We start from the raw sequence: 25,931 nt of genomic DNA, 5'->3' as shown, positions 1-25,931 counted from the left end.
GTGTCTTGTGAAAAATTAATGCACTCTCGAAAGAAACAAAACAAAATTTTAGTCGGCATTGAAGCTTTTCACCGGGAAAGAAAAACACATGCAAGGCTTTGTCAGCAAATATTATAAACTCCGAATTTTGTCGTCCAATTAAACTCGGATACGTGAGGTTTGTTTTCTTCTTTTTTTTCTTTTTTTTTTCATAGGTCCCTCCTTCCCATTTCAACAAAGTGAATCTTCCTGTCAGCCATTGACTTGAGCTTGCAGTCGGCACACAGAAAATCTAACACAATTGTCAACCAATGGTTTTCTTTGCGCGACTCTTACTTGCCTGTAAGAGAAAAAAAAAAGATAAATAAATGAATAAGACATGGAAAAAATACACAAAAAAAAGACGATCTTCATCGAAAGTTCGGTCGCCATCAGAGGTATCCACTACTGCCTTTCTTGTGGTGCTGTCTGTCGATTTTAGTGTGGCCATTCTCCTTTCAGGATGCATCCCTTGGTTTTCTTACCGATTTGTTTGTTGTTGGTGGTGGTGGTTTTGTTGTTGTTGTTTTTGTTGTCAGTGTTGTTGTTTGTTGTTGTTTTTTTATTGTTTTGGGGTTGTTGTTTTTTGTTTGTTTGTTTGTTTGTTTTTGTTTTGTTTTGTTTTTTCACCTGAGGCGATTCGGAACATTTTAAAACGGTTTACGGGAGGCACAACTGGCACTGAAAGCGGATATATCGATTGCGCTTCTCACACCCCTCCGTCTCATTCCCAGTACACCCTCCCTACCCTCGCCTTCCCCTTCCCTTCGCCAGCGCTAGGATTTTCTCCCGCCCCTGAAATGGTCCCGTACCGTCGGCCGAGCTGTAACGAACGCCATTTGATTTATGTCGTTTTTACTGTTGCCACCCCCCTTTCCCGACACCCTAGTCCCTCCCCAATCCACCTCCCTCTTCTTTCTCCTCCGCCACCACCTCTACTTCCCCCCTCCCCATGACGACAGGCGAACGGTGGCCGCGGCGGTCAGCTTCAAAGGAGTTGACAAAGCAATTAGATTGGCGGCGTGCCTTGGAAGTGCTGGGCCGATCGAAGGATGAAAGACTTTCAGATCCGCCAGCGACCTTTGGCCGGTCGATGACGGTGTCAGTGTGTGTGTGTGTGTGCGTGTGTGTGTGTGTTTGTGTGTGTGTGTGTGCGTGCGTGTGTGTGGGGGGGGGGACGGGTGGAGGGTGACTGGGGGGTCGGAGGAAGTGTAAGGGGGAAGGTTAATTTCACTGGCACCGATTGTGCGTCTGTATGCCCTACACTTGACTGATCGCCATCGTCCGGTGCCGCAGAAGAAAATGGAGTCTCCATTTTCGAACAGTCCTGGAATCATTCTAACAGACACAATGAACACGCATCCGCTGGTGTTCTAGCGTGCACGGCCGATTCTAACTTTACAGAAGGTGAAGAAAGAGACAGGAGGCAGCGAGAGAGGAGGAAAAAGCGAATAGAGGGAAGGAGAGAGACAGACAGACAGACAGATAGAGACAGACAGAGACAGACAGAGAGGTTCTATTCATCACCATCATATCATCATTGTCATTATACTGTTTCTCTCTCACACGGGTCTCGGTCATTCTTTCCTTCTGTCTCCTTATCAATATCTGAAAATAAAAGCATGTGTTTCGTCTACATGTTCTGTCTCTTCATGCCCTATGTCCGGCCTCATCGTGTTCCCATCGTATGGTTGTTTGTTGCGGTTTTTTTTATTCAGTTGTTTGTTTGTCAATACACATGTCTCCATCTGCTAAGATCTCTGTCTCATTATTTCTGAATTGTACTATAGTCGAGTAAAATGTGATAAAAAAAAAATTTTTTAAACCTCTAAGGAGAGCTGGACAATACAAGGTCTTCAGGGAAGAAGCCCCCCTCAGTCAAGTATTTCGGCCCTTAACTCCTTACACTCTAAGGGGGCCGCACCCATGTCATGACTCCTGGATGCCCTTGTATTGCCGCCTTTTTTTTTTTCCTCTCTGGTCCTCAGCAGGTTCGAACCCGCGCCTCCCGGCAGGGTGGTCGCCACTTCGAGTCAGGACTGAGTACCTTTTCTGGCAGACGTTTTAACCACTGAGCCATCGTACGCATAGTTTGAGTAAGGAAATGTAATCCTTATGAAGTTTACACCAGATCCAACTGGAACTCCTTTCTGCTGCTTTTGCCATTGCCTTGAGAGCCCGTGTCCTCTCTGCCAGAAATCGACAGCTGTCACAGTTTCAGTTCATGAGGCTGTAGGCAGATGCGCTCACAAACCCTCTTGCACCAATCTCTATGGCGAGAACTTTGGCTTGGAAGCCAGATTCTCTCAGGTTGCTTGCTAGACTAGCATATTTCTCGGTCTTGTAGATGTGGGCTTCCTCTGTTCTGCTTTCGTATGGCACAGTCAGCTTAATTAGAATCGCTTGTTTCGTTGCCTTGAACGCCAAAACTGGAACAGACCACAGTTTTAAAGAAATGGTAGAGATACATGGACCTGGGGAGGAGCCCTCCTTTCTTCTAGCACCGGTGCAATATTCACTGACATGAACACTGAGCATTCTGGGCACACGAGTCATGCAAAGAAACTTTCAATACCGGAAATGGATGACCCGCACATATATGCTTGAGAGTGTGTGTTAGAATACGGAAATAACGTGGAGATGTAGAACTGGGGAAGAAAGGAGCGAGGGTGATTACAATGGGAATCAATATTGACAATTTTTTTTATCGTTTGTACGATTCGTACATAGCATAGCCTACATATTTGCAAAGCTAAATTGCTTTCTCCCTTTCACATCAACTGCAAATTTGCCAAGCCAAATGGCTTTCTTCCTTTCACATCAACGGATCAGGAATGTTATTTCCCTTCCATCTGCCATTTCCTGCTCCGCCATATGTTGCCTGTGGCGACATTCCAATGGCCCATTCATACAGTTTCCGCGAAGGACACCGGCTATTCCCGATTAAACGACCAGGCTGGGGATTTGGTTTTGCTAAGATCAGAGTAAACCTCGTGTACACTGGATTCAATTTTAGTTTCTTCGAAGAGGCAACAAGGCGTGCAGATTAGTCATTACACGTTACACTACTTCTGCATAGCCATGGGGAGGGGGGGGGGGGGGAGAGAGAGAAGTTCGTGGAACTGAATGAAAGCAGCTGAGCAGTGTCATAAAACACCAATGGAGCAAACCGGGTCAAATCTCAGAGGATGCTTGCATGAGAGACTAATGGCCTTTCCTACCATACATTTTCTGTATGTGCGTTGCCTTGGCAATGTGAGACCACAACGTGGTGTTCTCAGTACACGTCATCTGTGTGTGGTCTGTGTTATATTCCTATGTTGTGTTTTCCTGAGTACGTAGGTATACATGTTTCTGATTAAGTTGCCTTTCCCTGCACATATTTCGTCTTTCCCTGTACATATATCTGACTTGTCTTTCTCTGTACATATTTCTGGGTTGTTTTTCAATGTACATAGATCAGGGTTGTATTTCAGTGTATATTATATTACCTTCGTACTGCACAAACACGCGCAGCGGCACGCTAAAGGGGAAATCTACGTTTTATGGATACATGTACCGTTGGTCAGTATGCCAGTTGGTTTTTTCTTTTAAAAAAATATGATTAAAAAAAAAAAAAGACTCGGAAAGTGTCTCAGCTCACTTCGGCACCGAGACAGTGGATTCCCGTTCAAGGGAACTAACTGATGGTCTATTCCACAACCATGCCGAGAATAAAATAAATAAATAAATAACCTGAAGTTATTGCCAAGGGACAAGGTGTGTTGCTTAAAAATCTGCAGCGGCGTCCTGCAGCACAATTTCTTTCTGTTTCGTGTTGCTGATAGTTTAGCCGACCACTCATGATCAGGGCCAGACCACAGAAATAACTCCATCCACAGACGTCACGAACATTTCCACTTGCGTCATGAATAAACAAACAAAAACAGACAATAAAATAATTATAAGAAATTACAATAAAACGCAACACACACATTTCGTTTCTGAATTATCTGTATCTTTTCTTCAAATATGTAATCCCATCACATACCAAGTCATAACCGACTTCTCCATTTTCCTTGTGTTGAGTCATAAGTTTTATATATATATATATATCACTTGTGTTTCACCATTTCCATCATTATTGCTGCATATATATATATATATATATATATATATATATATATCACTTGTGTTTCACCATTTCCACCATTATTGCTGTATATACATGTCATAGGGTGTTGGGGCTTCTGTTTGGCGGAAATATCTGGGGTTGTTTTTTTCTGTTGGATAACCCCCGGTTTACCTGCAGATGGGTAGCACAGGCAGCTTGAGTTTCTTCTGTGTTCTTCGGTTATAATGCCAAGTTCACTCATAATGTCCAAGTGGGTGTTTATGTGCATAGCCATCTTTACCCTACCATGTATTGATGTAACCAACCATACCATGCTTTTAGGGGTGTGCATGCTGGGTACATTCTTCTTTCCATTTAACCCATCTAAAGCTGATTTGGATCAACGCCACAGGGACTTTAACATACATACATTTGATCAAAGGGACTTCAGGCACTAGCAGGTCTGCTCATTTGTTGACCTAGGAGATTGGAAAAGTCGACTATGTGTCATGATTGGGAATCAAAACCCTGATCCTAATAAAGACAAATGCTATAATCACTCAACTGTTGTCTGTCATCAGCAACAATGGTTTGAGGCTGTGTGTCTTGTCTTACCAAGAAAAATGGATGTGAGCATCACAGATATATATAAATATATATATATATATATATGTATGTATGTATATGTGTGTATATATATATATATATATATGTATATAGAGATAGACACATATTATATATATATATATATATATATATATATATATATGTACATACATATATATATACATAAATATATATATATGTATATATACCAGTGTATATATATATCTATATCTATCTAGATACAAATATATAGATAGATAGATATACTGGTGTAGAGAGAGAGAGAGATACCAATATATATATATATATATATATATATATATATAACACTTTCTTTCATGACATTAGAGTACATGTCAAGAAAGAATGAGAAAAAATAAATAAGTCTCTAACAGAAGACAGCAAGAGACAGACAGAAGAGACAGACATGAAAATTAAAACAGACACCTACTCAATCATGCACAAAATAAGGCAAGCACATCTTTCCTTTGTAATATATATCCATCCAACAATGCAAAGCAGATGAAATAAAACTGTCCAAGCAAGACACCATTATCCACAGAAACAAACCAGAAATCCATTGCATCACATGCTTTTGTGTGCTTTTAAAAGTTTGTATTGTTTCCAGCTTAAAGAATTTTATACATGTTAATACCTGTGGAAAGTTAAGTCCACCACACTGGTTCGAGTCTTTGACTAGTACTAGTACATTTACTTTCTTTTATGTCATATTACAACTCCACCTACTTTCCACTCCCCCACTCCACCCCCCTCCAAACACACACACAACACACACACGCACAAGTCAGACTGTCTCTGTCTGTCCAATGATTGTTGAAGCATTTTACATGATCCTACTTTGTAGAGTTCTCTGTCACAAGTCCAGTGAAATATGAGTAATTTTATTATGAAAGTTTGCAATTCTGTCAACTTTATTCACACCTGAAAAATACTACAATGATTATTCCTTCCACAACATTGCTGATGAAATGTACTTTAAAAATATTGTCAAACAATGTATTTAAAAGTAAATATAAATTATCTGAGGACACCTTCTGCCATCTATAGGTATTCTTTAGATCATGGGATACAAATTCCCTGTGAATGCCTTTTTATGATCAACTAAGCAATTCCGATCAACACACAAGCGGGCGTTCTCCACAAATTATCGAAGATCTATTAAACTACAATGCTGGTAGGAAATATGTAAAAACAGTACAATGTTAATGCAGAAAAAAAATATACAATATCATCTCTATAGTTTTAAAATCAAACTCTTGAAAACAGAAATAATAGCCTAGATGGTTTGATCTTTGATTTTCAAGCATGCATCATTTATATAAAATCTATCTTTTCCACAAAAAGGGACCAAATTTTACTACTAATTCCCTCCTGCTGTGGATAAGAAAGACTGCTAACAAACAGGTTTTCAGATGTAAGTTTCATTTCCAGGTATGGAATAATATCTTGTGATTAAGGTCAGACCACATATAATAATGTGGGTCTTTTAAACACTGACATTCCCAGTAAAAATGTTTCATTTCCAAAGCACTAAATGTTTCCTCTTTGTTTAAAAAAAAAAAAAAAAAAAAAAAAACAACGAAAAAGAATGACTGGCGATTCATGATAGAATTATCAAAACTAATATCTGAAAATCATTAATAATATTACCTATTAAAAGTTATACTGTCTAAAATTCTGTTATAGGCTGGTTAAATAATTTACTCAGTATGTACTGAGTTAAGCCAATCAATTTATATTTTGAAGTGGTTTTTGGTTTTTTTTTTTTTTTTTGTTCCTTTTAAAATAAAATAAAATCTTCATACAAAGATCATTGATGATCTGCTTATTTTTAGTGAGCCATCATGAGAAAGAACTGATAGAGGCATTCAAAAAATGGTGTGTTTTTGTTGGGGGGTTTTTAAGACAAAAAAAGGCTTTCTTTCACAGTAAAGGCATAATTAAGATTTTAAAGTAAGAAAAAGAAATAAAATTTTACACACTGATCACCTGAGTTGAATGAAGGCATGTATAGGAGTTGAATACAGGCATACTGGCAGTAATTATGGCAACATAATGATTGCACACACCAGGCACTAGACTTTGCCTGAATGAAGCTTCTCCAGTAAAGTTCTGATCTCCACCGCAGATTCCCACCCAATCACAGATGCACTCACATTCTCAGAGGGCTTCTTTCCTGACCAGCCTCCATGCAGCTTCTTCCACAGAGGAAAGTCCTTCCTGGGACACACATAGTCCTCCTTTGACAACATCAAAGCAGGGCAGAAATCCTTCGCCCCATCACCCACATAAAGCACGTGTGAGTAGAACTTTCCTTCCATCTTCTGGCCGTGAATGTATTGTTGGAGAATGGTACCTTTGCATAAGTTGATGGTACTTATTGAACACCAGTTCTGGATGTGATAGTTTCCGACTTTCAAACAACCGTCAACGTCAAATTCAGCAGGATTTGTAAACACCTGAGAAACCAGACTATCTAAAGTGTGGTGTTTTAACCAAGTATCAATCAAGACCGAGTTGCTGTCTGAAATTATAATGACATCACAGTGGCCAAAGTTCCGAAAGTACTCAAACAATTCAGACACACCTGGAACTAAAGGTAGAGCCTCAACATGTTTCTGAATATCTTTTGCAGTGACACCATGCTTATGAAGGTGACGGAACACAGCTCCCATGTAGTTGACCCATCCGTTATTGCTGTACAGAGACTGGATTTCATCAGGGATTGTCCCCCCAGGAGCAAGTTTGCACAGTGACAGGTCAGCATTGGCATCTATCAGGGTGTGATCAAAGTCAAGTGCCAGCAGGATACGGTTTCTTTCTTCATGGGCCATTTTTCAACCTGGAGACAGAAAGCAAAATGGCTGGCATGTAATAGATCCATTGTCAATTGTAATTTGGATATTCCTCAACCACAGTAACACTGAAACTGTTAGTGACTATTCCTCTGCCTTGACAATGTCATAGTATCTGCATTTTTGCAATGTATTGAAACAGAGGACTGGTGACCCAGCCAGAAAGCGACCACATGGGTTCAAGTCATCTAAATAAGCATTGCGGTTTTTCTATGTCCTCCAACAGAACAAAAGGGATTCTTGTCGTGCTGGTCTCTCAGACAAAATGATGCTTAGGTTGATCCCATGTGAAACTGGCACAAGCAAAAGAACAGACCTGTGGTCAATGCATCATCCCTGGCAAAATTATGTAGAAAAAGTCTACTGTAATAAAAGAGTTTTAAAAAGAAAGAAAAAGAAACATTTTTGATTAGTTGCTTTGTCAGTCAATGCCACTGAGTCAAAGTAGGATTGAAGTTTTGCTGCACATGGAGTTCAAACACTATTACCTCCCTTTGAAAGTGTTGAATGCATTTTTCCTAAAGCCAGTTAACAAGGAATTCATATATATTGTAATGGAAGTGGGAGGTATTCTCTAACATAATACTTTGCACTGGAGTATTAGAAAAAAAACATTTATTGTTACTACAACCTGTATCAAAGAGACATACTCACAACACTACAAACAGTACATTATGTCTGCCATTCAACCAAAATCAATATTCAAATGTATGGGGGTGGGTGCTGGGAGGGGAGGGTGGGTTAGCACTGTAAATTAATTATCATATTCAAGGTAATAACACTGTTTAAAAAAATCATGTTATTTTGATGCATCTCAATCATTCCTGAGAAAATGAACTTGTTAAATTTTAACACACACACACACACACACACACACACACACACACACACACACAACCAAACACCAGATTATAATTCTCAACTATTTTTATAAGATTTAATGAGTAAAAACACAAAGTGATTTATGCGTGGAACCTGAATTTAATCATGCCCAAGTAATAAAACAAAGATGGGACCCCACAGTTTATACATTATATATTTATATAAACCTGTAATCATGAATAGGAATGATAGTAAGACCTAAACCACCACACACGCTGGAAATATTCAAATCCTGACGGTGGACAGGCCTGTTTTGAACGAGGCCTCAAGCACCACAAGTTCAACTTCAAGTTCTTATTGTGCACACCACTAAAGCTTCTACTACTAACAACTTCTACAACCACAGTTAAACACAAACTGTGTCAATATACATGGCTGTGTATCTACCTTCAAGTCACACCGTCTTGTTTCGTAGACCTACAAGTGACTCGGGTGTACACAAAAGCTAAAAAAAAAAAAAAAAAAAATTGTTAAACAGTTAATTAAAAAAATAAATAAATAAATAAATAATAAAGTATGCGAGCGTACGTGTGCACAATAATTTTGCTTTCCAACGCTAGTCAGACTTATACAGTTACAGTCTGGAGACAAGTAATAGGGAAGGTCTAGTTCGAGGTTAGCACAAAACTAAAAATATGTCATGAATTGATGAAATATGAATCGTGCACTTTGAACTTGTGGGCCGCTGAGAAAACAAAGACCCGAAGACAAATCTCTCTAAAATCCTACCTGTGCAGATGACAGACCGTGACTATGGAATGGAATAACAAAAAACATCTTTGCAAACACATCTCAAGGACTCACTTCTCACAGCGTCTCCGTGTTTACAAACAATGTTCAAGGAAATCACGCTTTTCATACCTACCGTCGAACAATCACGCAGAGTTCTTTCCCCGTCTTCTCGAAACGGAAATGACGTCTTAACTACATGCATGTTTGCCTGGAAACACAAATGGACTGCCCAGGATGTTGACAAGCTGACTTTTTGCTAATTTTTCCCAGTTTATATTGTACAAAGCGTGCCAACCATGGCTACCGTGATGCACGGAAGACGAAAGGGGCAGGCTAGATGTAAGTCCATTCGTCTTTGAATTCATTCTTATTTGGAAACGTGAAATGTCAGAAAATAATTACATCGAAACGTAGACATAAAAAAACACCTTTTATTTAAATAAATAAATGCAACACCTTGTAATTTATACGCTTCATATTTGTGCTTATAATGACAGTAGCAGTACAAGTAGAAGTGGTATGGAGAATGTAGTAAAAAGCCATGTGGCTGTGGCTATTGATCGTGTCTTACATAAACAGGAATTTTTCTTGAGCCAAATGATTCCATTATTAATCAGAACTGAAAAAAAAAGCTACCGTGAGTATGTATCCATATATGTGTTTTGCCTTCCTGTATGAAAAGAAATGTTAAGACTTACTTAATTTTGATAAATGTAAGATTCCATGATCCAGAAACCACAACTCAACTGCTTGTAGTACTACTTGAGCTAACTGCTTCTACCCTAAGCCCCTACGTAACAGTTAAGCACAAAAAAATCCAGTCAAAATTTGTCATGAAGTAAAATGAGTATTTACAGTTTATGACAGATTATGTTATAATTATGTTCATTTGTTGGGCTGTCACCAGCACATGCTTGGTGATAACTATTAAAGAAGGATGTTGCCAAGATACTCATCTTTCCAATGATCAGTGACAGTGTGAGGTGCTGTCATTTAAGTGTCATCTTGTATTGTTTTAGTTATTTCCTTTTCATTGTATTCCCCCTAAAAACAAGCTCAAAGACAAGCCCTACCCAGAGAGACTGAGAACCCTCAAACTGCCCACACTGGAACACAGAAGATTGCAGGGGGACATGATTGAAGGCTTCAAATACATTCACAAAATGTACAAGACTGATAGGCCACCCCTGACAAAAGCAGACAATCAGCAGAGACAACTCAGAGGGCATTCACTCAAACTGAAGAAAACATGCAGTAGACTCAACCTTAGGGCAAACTACTTCTCAAACAGAATCATTTCAACATGGAACAGTCTCCCAGATGAGGTAGTCACTGCACAAACAGTCAATACTTTTAAGAACAGGCTAGACAACCACTGGAGAAACGAACCATCCGTCTATCACCCGAAATGCCAGGAATAACTGCCCTTAGCCTCCAACCACGCATGCAGTGTGGTAAATACCCAGACCAGCGTACAGGTCTACAGGGACCTACACCGCTGACACAGTAAAGTAAAGTAAAATAAAGTAAAGTAAAAGGGGCTTGAATATTGCTGAATCACAGTTGTCAGCAGCATTCTGTATCATTATCATTGAAAGCTTAATTAACTGGTGTAGCAGAAACAGCAATTAATATGCCTTTAACTGGAGGCTATTCCATCTGTCAGTAGCAAATACAGATAGATAAAACAAATGCACATCCATGCATAATCACACATGAACATATATATATATATATATATATATATATATATATATATATATATATATATATATATATATATATATGTATGTATCTATGTATGTATGTATGTACACTCACAAGCAGCTTTGCACACATAACCTATTCCCTCATTCATTGATATGCAAGCACACACATGCACACCTATGCACACACACCATGAATCAATTTGCAGTGTAGAGAGAAAAAATAGTGCCCAGACAGATACAATAAATGCTAGATATATAATATATACAAAGTAACCTCTTCTGCAGCCACCCCAGAACTACCTCAGCAAGGAGGCATGATTCTGCCAGATGGAAATGATCTGAGGCAGGTCACTGTGCTTCCAAAATCTGAGTGGGACCGCATTCACCAAGAGCTGAACAGGCGGCAGATTGAAGAAGAACGAGTGAGACGCTTGAAAGCTCATCAGGAGGAACAGAAACAGAAAGCCAAAGAACTGGTGAAAACCTGGGGAAACACACTTGCGGTAAGTGTGTGTTTGTATGTGTATGTGAGAGAGAGAGAGGGTGATAACATAAGTGTGCACCTTTGTGTGTGTGTGAGCATGAATAATCTTAAATTATGTGCCTGTGCCTGCTTGTGCATGTTTTTTTCATGCATGCATGTGTTTATTTTATTTGTTGCTATCATTGTGATTAAAACGTTGCAACAAACTTTATGTAATGTGCTGTCTGAAACAGGGTCAGCGACAGCGGAAGCTAGAAGCTCGTAAACAACGTGAGGAGAAGGAAGAAGCAGAGCGTCTTCAGATTGACATTGAGGAAGCTCAGTACCAAGCGGCACAACGCAAAGTGGCAATTGATAAGGCCAAGACTCAACAGTATTATCAGACTGACCGTGTTAAAAATTTCCATGTGAGTAGTTTTATGCAGAGATTCTTTTTTTTTCTTTCTTTTGTGTGTGTGTGTGTGTGTGTGCATGTACGCATGTGCGTGTGTGAGTGTGTATGTGCGTGTGCATGTGTGAGTGTAAGTTTGCATTGTTTTCGTAGAGGTTATCTGATACTGTATATTTTACGGTAATAGTATTGTGATTCCATAAAATCTTTGAAATGGTCAGAAAATTCATGTAATTCCTGACCAATTCATTCACTGATTTTTTTTGTTCTTGTTGATGATGATATCGTTGAATATCTTAATAGATTTCATGAAAAAATGTTAATCACTGAAGCTTTACACTTTTACTGTAACATTCACAAATTTGTATTTCTTCACTATATATTGAATGAATATCTATTATTCACAGCTTAGCCTGAGATTGTTGGAGAACACTATTGACAAAAAATAATTTATGTTCATGGCTTCAGATATTATATAGTGACTTAAGTGCTTTTTCAATGAGACTGATTTTGGGTGTAATTTTGTCTGCCTAAACTAGGAAAATGTACTCCTTCTTCCATCATATGCTGAGATGCATTGTAAACTATTTGGTTCCTGATTTTTATCTTTTTTTTATTTTTTGCCATTTCCTGAGCAGTGTTATACATCTTTATTTATCATTCTGATTTTTTATAGGCTACCCACAGCCATTTTGTTTGAGATTATGAATAAATGAATGGTTATACAAGTTACAAGGCATGAATGAATGAATAAGCAACTGAACAAACACATAACACCTTCCAAAAATAAACTGAGAGTTGTTGGCAAACAAGTTATTATCTCTGCAGAGTGCTCTCCAACTGACAGAAGTGCTGAAAGAGCGTGACGCTCAGATTGAGCTGAACATTCTTAAAGCCAAGGCCAGTGAAGGACAGGACCGTGAATGGTTGGAGAAGACTCAGAAGGAACTGGAAGACTCCATCCGACGTGACCAGGAGGCAGCCATGAAACGTATCAATGCTGCCAAAGAAAATAAGAGTTTCATCAACAAACAGTGAGAGCTCACCTTGTGTTCAGTATTTATGTACATTGAAAAATTGATCATAAAAGTTAATGTACTTTGTGATACGTGAATATTTAAGAAATGTTCTGTTTACAGTGCTCCTGGAGCGTAACTGTTTATTCTGTTTTCTTAAGTATCAAACATATTCTGATCTCTCTCTCTCTCTCTCTCTCTCTCTCTCTGTCTCTCTCTCTCTCTCTCTTTATATATATATATATCTGATCTCTCTCTCTCTCTCTCTCTCTCTCTATATATATATATATATATATATATATATATATATATATATATATCATCAAGGTTAGATGTTGACATAAAAGAAATACAATGGAATGGAACAGCTTGGAATGGTGGAGATTGAATTAGAACTATGTACTCTAATAAATCAGTTACAAATTGACATTTAACCATACATACTTCACTTTCAGAATCACTGAACACCTGAGAGAACAAGAAAAGGAGAAGGCAGAGGATATTTCAGAAGGGAAAGAGCTAAAGAAACTGTCTGTGGCTTACGAAAGAGAAAAGGAGCGCCTTGAAGCCATTCGCCGTGAAGAACGTTTGCAGATGATGCATGAAAATCAGCAACAAATCCAGGATGTACAGAAAATGAAACAGCTCAGAGATGTTCAAGAAGAGGTAAGAACTGCATCTCTCTCTCTCTCTCTCTGGTTTTTGTTTTGCTGACCTGCTTAGGCATGCATATTACATGTGGGAATGAATATGTCTACAGAAATTTGTAAGCTTGGTGAATTCATAAAAGCATACATGGAAAGGTCAAAGCTTTACTTTAACCACCTTTCTCATTTATATTTACAGAAATTATGATGATATATGGATATCAGGACTGATGTATACAAGCTTATAACACAGCATATGCCTACTTCAGAAATATGCTGGGTGTACCTGCTTTTCTTATAAATGGCCTTGTTTTGTATGCATGAATATTTTTGGCTTTTATCATGAGAGGAGTAATCTAAGATGCCTTCTGCAGTCAGTGAATTGATTTCACACATGCAGGGTAGATGTGCTCTTCAAATTTTGACATCTATGCCTCTGACAACTGGAAGGATTTGACAGAAGTTTGAGAGTTCTGGGAAATATTGCTATGGTTGTGAGTGTTGTAATGGAGCGTTGGAAGGTGTAAGCATAATTATGGCTTCTAATATGCAGGAGGAGAATGAGGAGTGCAGAATCTTTGCTGCTGCCAAGCGCAAAATGATGCGGCTCAGGGCTGAAAAAGAAAAGGAAATCTACACGTAAGCTGACCATTGAGATTTTTTTTTTTTTTTTTTTTTAAGCAAAAAAAAATTTTGTTTTGTTTTAGATGTGTTTGGGTATGTTTAGTTAATTCTTTTTCATATGCTAGTACGCATTTGTATAAATGAAATGTACATTGATTTAGTTTTTCTCTGTGTGTGATGAGGTAATGAATGGCATACCCTCCCCATCTTTTAGCACCACATATCTTTGAAATTTGGCCATTCTGTGCCATACCTTTCTCTTAAATTTGTTTATGACTGATTCATGAGTTGTTGACACATCATTCCGTACTTGCCCCATTGCATTACTCACATGCATTTTATTCAGTGTCATACACACATGTTAAATCATATCTCTGTTGATTTATATGAGGATCATTATTCCTTAGGGAACAGAAGTGCAGAACGACATGTAGCTCATATTCTCAAAGACAGTTCTGACGCTTTCTTATCTCTATCGAGAGAAAGAAAGATACAATTAAGTAATAATTGTTGCTCTTCTGCTGGAAAAAATAGCGGTCATTAGCAGCTGAAAAATACATGAAACATAGCCATTGCCCCGTCACCTTTAACATAGCAGTAATTGTGAGCTGAAAAGTGAAAGTGTTTATAATTGTTTACCTTTCAGACAAAAGCAGCAGCAGCTGGACAGGATCCGAGAAAAGCTGGCCGCCCAGATGAAGCAGGCTCTGGACAATGAGGATGAGCGCATTGAGAATGCCCTCAAAGAGAAAGAAGAGAAGCGGATGAAGGAAGAAAAGGAGAAAGAGGCCAAGCTGAAGAAAATGCTCCACGAACAAGCAGAACACAGAGCCAGACAGGTACATCTCAAACAATTAGCCATCTCTCTACAGTGTAATGTTGGTGTGGGGAATGTGGGTTCAAACCCCATTAAGGCGGGCACAGTAGCTGAGAGGTTAAAGCGTTGGACTTTCAATCTGAGGGTCCCTGGTTCGAATCTTGGTAACGGCGCCTGGTGGGTACAGGGTGGAGATTTTTCCGATCTCCCAGGTCAACATATGTGCAGACCTGCTTGTGCCTGAGCCCCCTTCGTGTGTATACGCAAGCAGAAGATCAAATGCACACGTTAAAGATCTTGTTATCCATGTTAGAGTTTGGTAGGTTATGGAAACAAGAACGTACCCAGCATGCACACCCCCGAAAACAGAGTATGGCTGCATACATGGTAGGGTAAAAAAGGGTCATACACATAAAAGCCCACCCGTGTACATGGGAGTGAACATGGGAGTTGCAGCCCACGAACGAAGAAGAAGAAACCCCATTAGAGGTATAACACTGTGGGGTCTTTCAGCCTGTGATCAGCTCTTACCTAGGGTTGTGTGCCACAGGTACAAGTGGGACACAGTTAAGGGTATGCAGCATGTCTTTTTGGGGGGGGTCTTGAATTCCCGGACCAACACTACACGTCTATACTTCTGAGGCCTTATTTGAAAAGAATCTTTGTCTTGCAGTCCCAAACCTGAATGGACCTCCAAAAAGTCATTAGCTTCACACCATCCATATCATTCTTTTCTTCTTCTTTTTTTTCAAATTGAAAAAAGTATCGCAAAGTCTGTACCTTGTCATGGTCTGGGTCAGGTAGTCTTTTGGATGAGATAATAAATCAAAGTCCCATTGCAGTATGCACAAAGCACTTTCTTTCCCTCAATCCCTTCCCCAGGAAAAAAAAAAATCAACTTACAAATCATACCAGCAAGTATTTATGGCAACTAGACAGTTGTTCCTTCAAAAGTTATAAAAAAAAATTTTAAAAAGACACTTTGATAAGGAAAATAATATCCATGGAAGATGGGGAAAATGATATATATAAGAACCCCTGCAAAGCCTACTCACCCAGAGGAGGTTGCTTGTACCTACAGCTGCAGGAGGCTGAAGAGAAGAAGAAGGTGGCCCGTCGTGAGGAACTGGAACAAGTCCAGCTGAGGAAGGCTGCCGATGAGGTGTTCCGCCGAAATGAAATGGAGAAGAATGAACGACGCTCCGAGGATAACCAGCAACTCACTCATTTCCGCTTTGCCCAGATGGTCAGTGAAGATACGTAACTGTGTTAGTTGTCTGATACTTTGCAGGTCGTCAGAATTTTGCTGATTATGTCTTTTCTTCCAGATGATGTGTCTTTACAGTGAAACTCAGTGTTTGTGTGAGTGTGTGTGTGTGTGAGTGTGTGCTTGTGTGTGTGTGTGTGTGTGTGTGTGTGTGTGTGCACATACATGTGCCTGAACATGTTTTACAAATTTGATTAATTTTTCTGTTTGGTTACAAAATATAAATGAGGTGGGCTTTGCGGGATTATATTTTCAATCAGCTAACACAATGTTGGGTGTGTGTGTGTGTGTGTGTGTGTGTGTGTGTGTGTGTGTGTGTGTGCCTGAACATGTTTTACAAATTTTATTAATTTTTCTGTTGGTTACAAAATATAAATGAGGTGGGCTCTGCAGGACTATATTTTTTTTTATTACCAATCAACTAACACAATGTTAATCTTCTGAACTGACTCACAGCAAAGTGAATGAAGAACAAATTTTAAACAGGAAAGGGTTTTGGTGTTGTTGTTTTTTTAGAGAAGAAAGAAATATCGCAATAGATAACAGAAGAATAGAAAATTAAAAAGCTTCTTCATTAACTTTTTCTTACGTTTTCTCAGACACACACAAAAAAAGAAACCATAACAGAGAATACAAACAAAAGCAAGCTATAGGGAAAAAAAAAATCACATGGCACAAACACTACTACCACCATCACCACAACCACCCCCACATTTCACAGACCAAGAAAGCTTTTTCTCTCTAATCCCCCAGGACGAACAGAGAGCCAAGGAGGAGAACACCCGGATGCAGCAGCTGGCCCTGGACAAAGCCAACGAGGAGTTGATCAAGAAAGAGGAGCAGCAGTTCCAGGAGTACGCCAGCAAGGTCATCGAGCACTGCGAGCAGAACGGGCGCAACGTGTACCCACTGCGCAAGGCTGCCCAGGAGGGAGCGGGAGGGGGGCTGGGCCCTGTGTTCCCAGGGAAAGGCGGGGTTCGACCCAGCTACATGGTGCAGGACAAGACGGGGGTCCAGCTGCCCCACTTCCAGCGGGTCACCACCGAGAACGTCAAGCAGGCCATCTACGGGAAGGCCGACAGCAAGGCACGCCTTGGTTTTGTCTGGTAAGGGAGGCTTCGCTTTTATTGCGAACACAGGTCATCAGTTTCTTCTCCCCTTGCCCTTTCCACCCCGCCTTACCCCACACCCCTCCTCGTTCTTGTTTCTGGGTTTTGTCTGGAATAGCGTCCCTTTTTGAACAGTCTTCATTTTCCTTCCCTTTACTTGACCCCCAGACCCACCACACACATACCCCTCCCTGTTTTTGTTTCTGGGTTTTGTCTGGAAGGGCATCACTTTGTGAACAGTTTTCAGTTCCCTTCCCCCCTCCCTCAACTCCCTGTTTTGCTTCTGGGTTTCATTTGGAAGAGTTCCTCTTTGCAAACACAGTTTTCAGCCATCCTCCTCTCTCTGTCCCATCCCACCCTTTCTTGCTTCTGGGTTTCGACTGGAAGGGTGTCAGTTTGTGAATACTTTCTTCATTCTGCCCCCCACACACACCCCTCCCCCTCCTTTTTAGAAATATTTTGATTTTGGGTTCGCCTGAAAGAGGGTCACTTTAGGAACAGTTCACCCCCCCCCCCCCCCCCCCCCCCCCCACGGTTTTTTTTTTGTTTTGGAGTTTTGACTGGAAGGGTGTCTTCAGTCTGTCCCACCACCCCCCTTTTTGTGTGTTTATTTTGCTTCTGGGTTTCATCTGGAAGGGTATCACACGAATTGATTCACCTGTCTTTGTTTTTTTAACTGAAGACTGGTGATCCATCAAAGTTAGCAGGACTGATTCTGTGGCTGAATTATGAGCTAAGTGAAGACAAAACATTGTGAATAAAATCATAATCATCAGCGTATTGGTGTTGGTCATGTAAAAGGAAGAAGAAATATACCTGCCAGTTGTTTTTCAGTGTAAGAAGATTGTTTTTTGTTTTGTTTTTTTACTTACTGTTATTGTGTCTGAGATTTACTGTGGAACAAAAAACCCAACATTTTTTCATAATTTGGTTTGTCTGTTTATTGTTTTATTTCACTGAAAGTGGTTCCCTTTGAACTTTTATCTGAGAAAGCCTAGGCAAACTTTATTTATATCACACTGAAAATGTGGCACAGTTATTTTTCATGACTTTTGTCAATTTTATCAGCAAAGAGATCCTCAACACTGCCAGGAAAACAGAACACAAAACTGCACTATGTATTCTTCTAGCAGAAGTTGAGAACATGTCTGGACCCTCATGATGGTCAATGTAAGTCATTTTAAGTCCCATTTGGAGAAAAAATGTTTTGAATTTTGTTATTGTTTTGTTTGTAAGGCTTTTTTTATGGTATATATATATATATATATATATTCCCTTGTGGTTTGGTTTTATCAAGATATTTCCATATATATTCTCTCTTGTTTAGATTTTGTTTGGAAATATCTAGCATGTCTTTTTTTGCGCATTGTTTTCTTCACTGATTTATTAATGTATTATAAAGGAAAAAGCCTTCACAGTGATAACCGTTGTTTGTGGAATGGTTTGTCATTTTTGTTTACTTTCAATAAACCAATTTTTAAAATGAAAAATTTAAATACCCTTGTCTGTGTTTTGTTTTATGCAAGGTTGATTTAATCCTGCCTCATATCGTTTTTCAGTTATATGTAAATTGTAAAGAAAAGAAATTATGTATGACAAGAGAAAAAAAACCCACAAAAGGTGAGATGTAAATATAATTATGTTTATCTCTATTAGTTTTTGTGTATATGTATCCCCCTCTACATGTCTAAGAAAGAAAGAAAATGCCTGTTTAAAAACTGAGTCAACAATTTTTCAATCACAAAGTGGTTTATTCCAGAACTGTAATGTACACTTGCATCTCAGTTTCAACAACAACAACAACAACAACACACACACACACACACACACACACGCACATGCACACACACACACAAAGAAAAAAACCACCAAATATGAACACTTTCAAGGAAACTGACTGACTCAACAAAAACACACTAACTTAGCAAAACACAATGAATCTTCAAACAAAAACAATACATACAAATATCAATCTCTGGAAAGACAAAGTGACATATGTAAGCCTGGAGTAGCATTCTTTTTTTCCAGACAGACTGTCACAAAGGAAATGGATCAGAAATGAAGACAACAGAACAAGCTATTAGCTTGTGCACATACAGCACATCTCCTATCTTAGGCATACAAAATACTCGCATATTTTTTTCACAAAGTAAGTACAATGCAAACATGAAATCAGTTTTGAGTTTTCCTTCTTTTCTTTTTTTTTCAATAAAGATGTTAATACATCTCAGTATTTTTAACAAAGTGCACCATGTGGAATAAAGAAAAAAATAGTGTCACATATTAAGACAGCAGTAACAGCTCCAGTTAAGGAATAAACATACACTATAAAAGTAGAAGGAAATTAAAAAAAACAACAAAAAACACTGAGAATGCAGCAATATTAGATGGTGTACTTTAAACACAGTTAAGTCATGTGATCGATGAGTTTAACCAATCACTGCCACTCTGAATGCCTGTATCACTTCCAGCAAAGCTGATCGTTGCTCCATCAAAACTACATCACCTGTACCACTTTGAAATCTTTTATTGGCTGGAACTCCTTAAATTTGTCTCTAAACTTAAGAATTTGACCAGTACATAAAATGGGTATGGGGAGGTGCATGGTGGTTCAGTAGAACACAGACAACACCGACAATGTAAACGTTGTATTATACACACATATATAGTGGGCACATAACAAGCACAAAAATTATATTAGTTAAACTGAAAGGCACTTTAAACAGCAATGAACAATGTTGTGGAGCTAAACTCTGTGATTCTAAAGTTTTATTAGAAAATCTCAAAGTGAAATGGTCAACCATCAAAAATTAAAGCTGTCCTAGAAAAGAAAAAAAAAACATCACTGTGTTATACCATTTACTCAAATGGAAATACCTGACACAGTAATGAAAACAGAGTTTAAAAAAATAACACAGCTGTGAACTGTTGCTAATCTTTCATCACTGAGTAACATTAAAGACAAGAAATACAATAAGAAATGACACACCTTTCACCCATTCTCGGCTAATGCCCAACATTGTATGATAACTAGGTGAATTTCATGTGTCAAATCCTGGATTTCTACAGTCACACTGACCCGGTTCAAAATTTTCTCATGCACACTTTTTCATCGGTTGAAAGAAGAGTTATTATCCTTACCATTCACCTGAAGTTCATACAGGTTTGCAGAAACCAAAACTTAATAAACACACTTGGCGTATCTTTAACAATAAACTGAAATAAAACTGGAAAATAAAGTCTGCACCACAGAGCAGGGATGTTCTGCAAAAATGGGATTGCAAACAAAAGCTATGAAGACAAGGTAAATATTTGCACATTTTGAGGAACCCCCCCCCCCGCCCCCCAACTCAATCCAACCTTCACCCCTCTTCCGCCCTCGATATCACTGACAGAATGTGCATCATGGTCTGAGCTGAACGGAAAAAGCTTTTTCCTTTCTTTTTGCATTCATGGGCTTCAACTTCATGTTCACTCATTTCTTCAAGCAGGGTTTTACATGTATGACCGCTTTTACCCTGCCATATAGGCAGCCATGCTCCTTTTTTGGGAGGGTGCTTCTGGATATGTTTGTGTTTTTATAACCCACCACATTCTGACATAGATAATACATGCCTTTTATACATGCGTATCTGATATTCTGCTTGTGTATACACACAAAGGGGACTAAGGCACTAGCACTTCTGCACAAATGTCGGTTTGGGAGATCCTTAACCTATCAGGCACATATTCAGGCTGGAACCATTGACCCTCAAAGTGAAAAGGCAGCGTTCTGACCACTTGGCTATCGCACCCGTCATCAAAAGCTTCCAAAGTCTGATAAAATGACAACTTAATCCCCCAAAATATGGCAAATATATCCAACCTTCCAAAGACGATATTACAAAACATGTGAAATAGCATACATTTTGCAAACATGCTTTGTACTTGTTCCAGTATCGCCATAATTATTATCACCAACTGGATAGGTTGTGTTCTTGCTGAGACCTCCCAGGAGTGTTCAAACAATCTTTTTCTTTGCTGCTTCTATCTCTTGCAAATGAACCCCGTCATCGATGATAAACCTGAAAACATAAATCCAAAGACCCTTTACATCTATTGACAACAGCATGATAGGACAGTCAACATGAACAACTTTTAAATTTTAAAAGAATAATCACACACACACACACACACACACACACACCTCTACTAACAGTCAAAAATTTTTAAAAAACATGATCCACTGACAAACGCAACAAATCTGGACTGGATAGATTTTTATATCTACTCTTTGATACCCTAGGCATTGTCAGAACTCGCAATGTCCAATGGATGGGAAGATTATTCACAGAGGAACACAACCAACATACCTGGAGGAATCTAGTGAACAGTTCTGGACGGTGACCCAATGACTCTTCACAGTGTTAAGGGAGAAGAAGTATGAACTGGATGTGTAAAGCGTGGAGTTTGAATTCTGTTAATATTTTACTTAATTCCTAGGCTGCCTATATGATGAGATAACTCATCAGTGCAACAAGTACCCTTCCCTACCACAATAACAAGATAACTTGTCACTGAAATATTCGGACTTTTCCCTGGTTTGTATTGAGTTTGTTGACATAAACACTGGTCGCTCTAGCTTAGGGAATCTTTCTAGATTCTATTGATAACTAGAAGCCCCGTCTACATCATCTGGTAGTTCTTTATTTGAGCTATTTGGTTGGGTTATTGGCTGTGTTTTGACTCGCTTGTCGCACACTCATCAAAATGGCGCCACCAAAACGACCAAAAGTGCTTTCTTTAGCTGATGTTCAGAAAGAATTGAAGCCTCAGCTTGTGGAAGAAGACAGTGATGAATTTTAATAGGATGAACTGATAGAAAATAAAGAAAGCAATGAAGAGATTGGCAAGACAAACAATGAGTGACACCGGCTGTACAAAGCAGACAACCACATGACTCACAGTGATGCAACCGAAATAGCAGCAGTACACAGTGAGAGTGACTTTCTTAGCACTAAGCGAACGCAGGGTTAGAGGACTGAGGGGAACTCGACAACGTGTACCAGGTCAAGGGAAGAGGTGGGGGATGGAGGTCGAGGGGGCATGGCCTTACGGTGTTTGAGGGGATCAATGTAGGACCAGCAAACAATATTCAGCCTGTTATTGCCAACGTGATAGTGGATGGAAAAAAGACCCACACAACACAGACTGCACTGGTTTTCTCTCTCTCTCAATTTTTTGTTTTTTTGTTTGTTTGTTTTTTGTTTTGTTAGATAAACAGAAATTTGTTGAGGAACCCAATTTGTATACAGACACTCAAACAGGTACAGGCAAATCCAGGCAGACTGAAAAAAAAAGCACTCCAGACTATCAGCATGGACAGATACAAATGTGTTTGAAATGAAACAGTTCTTGGGTCTGACTTAACTGATAGGCATGATGAAATTTTCAAGAAAACTGATTTGACTGACTGAAAGGATTGGACAGTTGCATCTGTGTTGTTGTTATCACTGTGTGTAGTCGCAATGAATCGTGCATATGTCTGTTTTTATTGTGATTGTTCTAGTATAATTTGTGTGTACAGTTGTTATCCATTTGTCCTGAAAATATCATATTACTGTGCAAATGACCAGAGTAATGTTTATAATGAACAAGTTGAAAATCCCACAAAAAACAACAACACTGATTTCAAAACAATTGCTTACCATTAGAATAATAACAGTCCTCTGACCATTATTTCCCAACACCAAACTATCCCTTTTTTCTTAACCCCTAGGCTGCCTGCATGACGAGATAACTCGTCATGGCAAGCATGTATGCTTCGCTGCCTGCATGACGAGATAACTCGTCATCGAAATATTCTGACTTTTCCCTGGTTTGCATTCACTTCCTTGGCAAAAATAGTGGTAGCTTTAGCCTGGGGAAGCTCTCTAGATTCTATTCATAGCTAGAAACCCCATCTACGTCATGAAGCAGTCCTTTATTTGAACGTTTTGGTTGGGTCACTGTCCAAGTGTTTGCCTGACTTCTCTCCTCGCTCGCTCAACAAAATGTCGGACTGACGCCGTGCTCAAGACATGCGATCGTGACGAACTAAATCAACCATGATTTCTTTCTTTAGCTGATGCTCAAAAAGAATTGAAGCGTAAATTCGAAGGAGAAGATAGAGATGAACATTTATAGGACGATCTGATAGAAAATAAAGGGACTAATCAAGAGAGTGGCCAAGATGCGACTGTCAGTGAGTGATGCCGGCTGTACAGATGTTAGCAGACGACAGATGACCGAATTAGCAGCAGAGCGATATTCTTGGCACGCAGCCAACGCGGTCTGATGAGAACTGAATCAAGTGACCGTGTGAGAGGGGTGAGGAGGAGGGGGGAGGGGGGAGACTGAGGGGGCGTGGCCTCACATCCATCTTATCACTTGGAGAAGTCACAATGTATTTTGTATCTATCTCTTAAAAAATATATACATATTGTGGTTGTTCTAGTATGATTTTGTGTTTGCAGGTATCCATTTGTCCAGAAAATATGATGTTTTTGTGCAAATTACCTGACTAATGTTTGTAATGAACAAGTTGAAAATGTGACAAAAAACAAAACACTGATTTCAAAACAACAGCATGTCTCTAAAAATATATAAAATGGGAAAACAGCATGTGTTTTGTATTCTTTATTCATTTACCTTTCAGAAAATATATACTTTTATGGGTCTTTCTCCAATAACAAAGAGCACAGAATTTTTGGAAAATTTATACCCGTTTTTTGGGAAAAAACCCTGGCAAATAGATTTCACTTAAATCTTATTTTCCTGGCAGCGAAAGGGTTAATCAGGATTTTTTTTTAATCTTGTGGTATTCCACTATATGCCCCGGAAAATGCCTGCCAATTCTCATAAATTCTATCCACCGATGTATACACCTTGCATATGTGACACAGGGATAGTGATTTGAGGAGAAAAAAATCACCTTAAATGTTAATTGCTCTGGACCCTGCCCTGAGGAGGCGAAGTACATAATAAATACCCATTATCATCATCATCATTATATAGTCTGAAAGTGAAGTTGGTAGTGGTAACTCCAAACCAAAGGGAACTGACCTCCACCACAGCAGATTGATGGGGACGGTGCAGGCGTGCCACAAGGCATGGGCATCCAGAGTCCACCACAGAGGGGGGAAGTCCAGCAGCTCTAGGAGAACGGTCAGGTTGATGCCCAACATGGCGGCGGCACACTTCCACACGTAGCGGTCCTTACGATGAGCGATGCACCAGGCAATCCAGCCAAAAACGCTGACCATTCCTGTGACAAACCCCATCACCGTTTTATCAAAAGTTAATAATGTAACAGCTCTTCAAATAAAAAGACCCAAAAGCATGCGGGAGACAAAAAGTAAACTGCATGGTCTGTTAAACAAAATACACATTTTGTTCTCTTTATTTCAGCTAGTGTGGATTTATTTTGATGATGGGTGAATATTTTTGACAAAGTAAAAGTCTTTAGCCAGACATCAAGTCTGTAAATTATAGAATTGTCTGTGACACTTTGCACATTATCTGCAAAAACAGCACAGTTTGTCAAATGTTTATAAATATTATGAATCAAATAAAAAAAAAGCTGAGAGTGAAATGATAAAGAAACAAACAAACAAAAAACAACCAAGCATGCAGAAAAAAAAACAATTTAAATACAAATTATGCAATGCAAAAAGTATGTGAAAAATTATAAGAAAAATGAGATTTTTTTTTTTTAAGAAAGACAAACAGTTATAATTTTTCCGTACAGAAAACAGCAGTCAGAAGTTGACAGAGAAGAAAAGAAGACAAGCAGGACAAACCAATAGCCACGTTGAACTTCATGTTGTAACCGTAGTCGAAGTGAACAAAGGCCAGAAAGTGGGTGTGCCTGACAAACAGGATCAGGAGAACGCTGGCAACAATTGCAGGTTTCCAGTACTTCTCTGTGCCCAAAACTCTGAAAATGAGATAGATGCATGTACTGCTTTAGTTTCAGTTTCAGTGCACTGCATTTTTACACAATCATAATGACAACAAATGCCAAAAAGGAAACCCAAAATTAAGAAAACAAACAAACATGGAATGATTATCAAAATAAAAGGTACATATTTATACAGAAAAATATTACAATTTAGCTTCTGTGGTTATAGTACTTTTTTATATGGTTCTTTTAAAAGCTTTCTTCTTCTTCAGTTAATATAAATGCAGATATTTTTGGCATAATCCAGAAGCACAATCTCAAGCAAAACTAAAGCAAACAGACTAATACATACAAACTCCACACACACACACACAAACATGCATGTACACCATAAAATTCACAAACATATGCACACCCATCTGTGAAAAAAATATACTGAAAAAAAACAAGAAAAAAAAACTGTACTGCTATGACATTTTTCGGTTGGTCACATAATTTACAAACTCCCAAGTGTAGGCTTCATAATTTACAAACTCACCTGCAGAAAAGGGCAAAGACATTGTACATGACGATGGATAGAGCGAAAAAGTAGTCCATCATCTGCAATGAAGAAAAAGGCACTATATACAGATGTTGTGATTCAAAGAATTTAAGGATATTTGAACTCTATGGCATTAGTTTTAAACCCCCAGGTGGTCACAAGATAAAAGAGAGGTCATGATGAATGAATGATTAAATG

At 38.9% G+C, this 25,931-nt stretch overlaps 3 protein-coding genes across 6 annotated transcripts in view; 1 reads left to right on the top strand and 2 right to left on the bottom strand.

Annotated features, from left to right (window-relative positions):
- Positions 1-5,175: 5,175 nt before the first annotated feature.
- LOC143294314 (pyridoxal phosphate phosphatase PHOSPHO2-like) lies at positions 5,176-9,375 on the bottom strand. 3 transcript variants are annotated; one of them, XM_076605761.1, is made up of 2 exons: positions 9,341-9,375; positions 5,176-7,580 (listed from the first exon to the last, which is right to left on the bottom strand). In XM_076605761.1, exon 2 carries the CDS (start codon positions 7,570-7,572, stop codon positions 6,814-6,816), a length of 759 nt encoding a protein of 252 aa, XP_076461876.1. In that variant the 5' UTR covers positions 7,573-7,580; positions 9,341-9,375; the 3' UTR covers positions 5,176-6,813. The 3 variants fall into 3 exon arrangements, with proteins under 3 accessions (XP_076461876.1, XP_076461875.1, XP_076461874.1); XM_076605760.1 differs by having other exon boundaries at positions 9,280-9,355; XM_076605759.1 differs by lacking the exon at positions 9,341-9,375 and adding an exon at positions 9,205-9,331.
- Positions 9,376-9,411: 36 nt separating this feature from the next.
- On the top strand, positions 9,412-18,767 carry LOC143293724 (cilia- and flagella- associated protein 210-like). The gene is made up of 9 exons (XM_076604922.1): positions 9,412-9,546; positions 11,202-11,419; positions 11,634-11,807; positions 12,620-12,825; positions 13,263-13,473; positions 14,008-14,093; positions 14,725-14,917; positions 15,977-16,141; positions 16,916-18,767. Exons 1-9 carry the CDS (start codon positions 9,504-9,506, stop codon positions 17,270-17,272), a joined length of 1,653 nt encoding a protein of 550 aa, XP_076461037.1. The 5' UTR covers positions 9,412-9,503; the 3' UTR covers positions 17,273-18,767.
- Positions 18,768-19,050: 283 nt separating this feature from the next.
- LOC143294313 (GPI-specific phospholipase A2-like PGAP3) overlaps positions 19,051-25,931 on the bottom strand; it is a 10,465-nt gene continuing 3,584 nt past the window's right edge. For both annotated transcript variants that reach the window (XM_076605757.1, XM_076605758.1), the window contains 4 exons: positions 25,731-25,792; positions 25,092-25,228; positions 24,355-24,556; positions 19,051-21,335 (listed from right to left, as the gene is read on the bottom strand). In XM_076605757.1, coding sequence (XP_076461872.1) covers positions 21,272-21,335; positions 24,355-24,556; positions 25,092-25,228; positions 25,731-25,792 — 465 coding nt within the window. In that variant the 3' untranslated portion in view covers positions 19,051-21,271. The remainder of the gene's footprint in view (positions 21,336-24,354; positions 24,557-25,091; positions 25,229-25,730; positions 25,793-25,931) is intronic.

This window comes from Babylonia areolata, chromosome 19, assembly GCF_041734735.1.
Source record: "Babylonia areolata isolate BAREFJ2019XMU chromosome 19, ASM4173473v1, whole genome shotgun sequence".
NCBI classification, from domain to species: Eukaryota; Metazoa; Mollusca; class Gastropoda; order Neogastropoda; family Buccinidae; genus Babylonia; species Babylonia areolata.
Note: the sequence above shows the minus strand (reverse complement) of the source record. Positions and strands in the feature narration are given on the sequence as shown.

Excerpts from the sequence above, each read along its gene's own strand:
- LOC143294314 (XM_076605761.1), bottom strand. The coding sequence starts at position 7,572 with ATGGCCCATGAAGAAAGAAACCGTATCCTGCTGGCACTTGACTTTGAT.
- LOC143293724 (XM_076604922.1), top strand. The coding sequence starts at position 9,504 with ATGGCTACCGTGATGCACGGAAGACGAAAGGGGCAGGCTAGAT. Across the intron at positions 9,547-11,201 it reads ACGAAAGGGGCAGGCTAGAT|CCACCCCAGAACTACCTCAG; the intron begins GTAAGTCCATTC and ends CCTCTTCTGCAG. Across the intron at positions 14,094-14,724 it reads AAAGAAAAGGAAATCTACAC|ACAAAAGCAGCAGCAGCTGG; the intron begins GTAAGCTGACCA and ends TTTACCTTTCAG.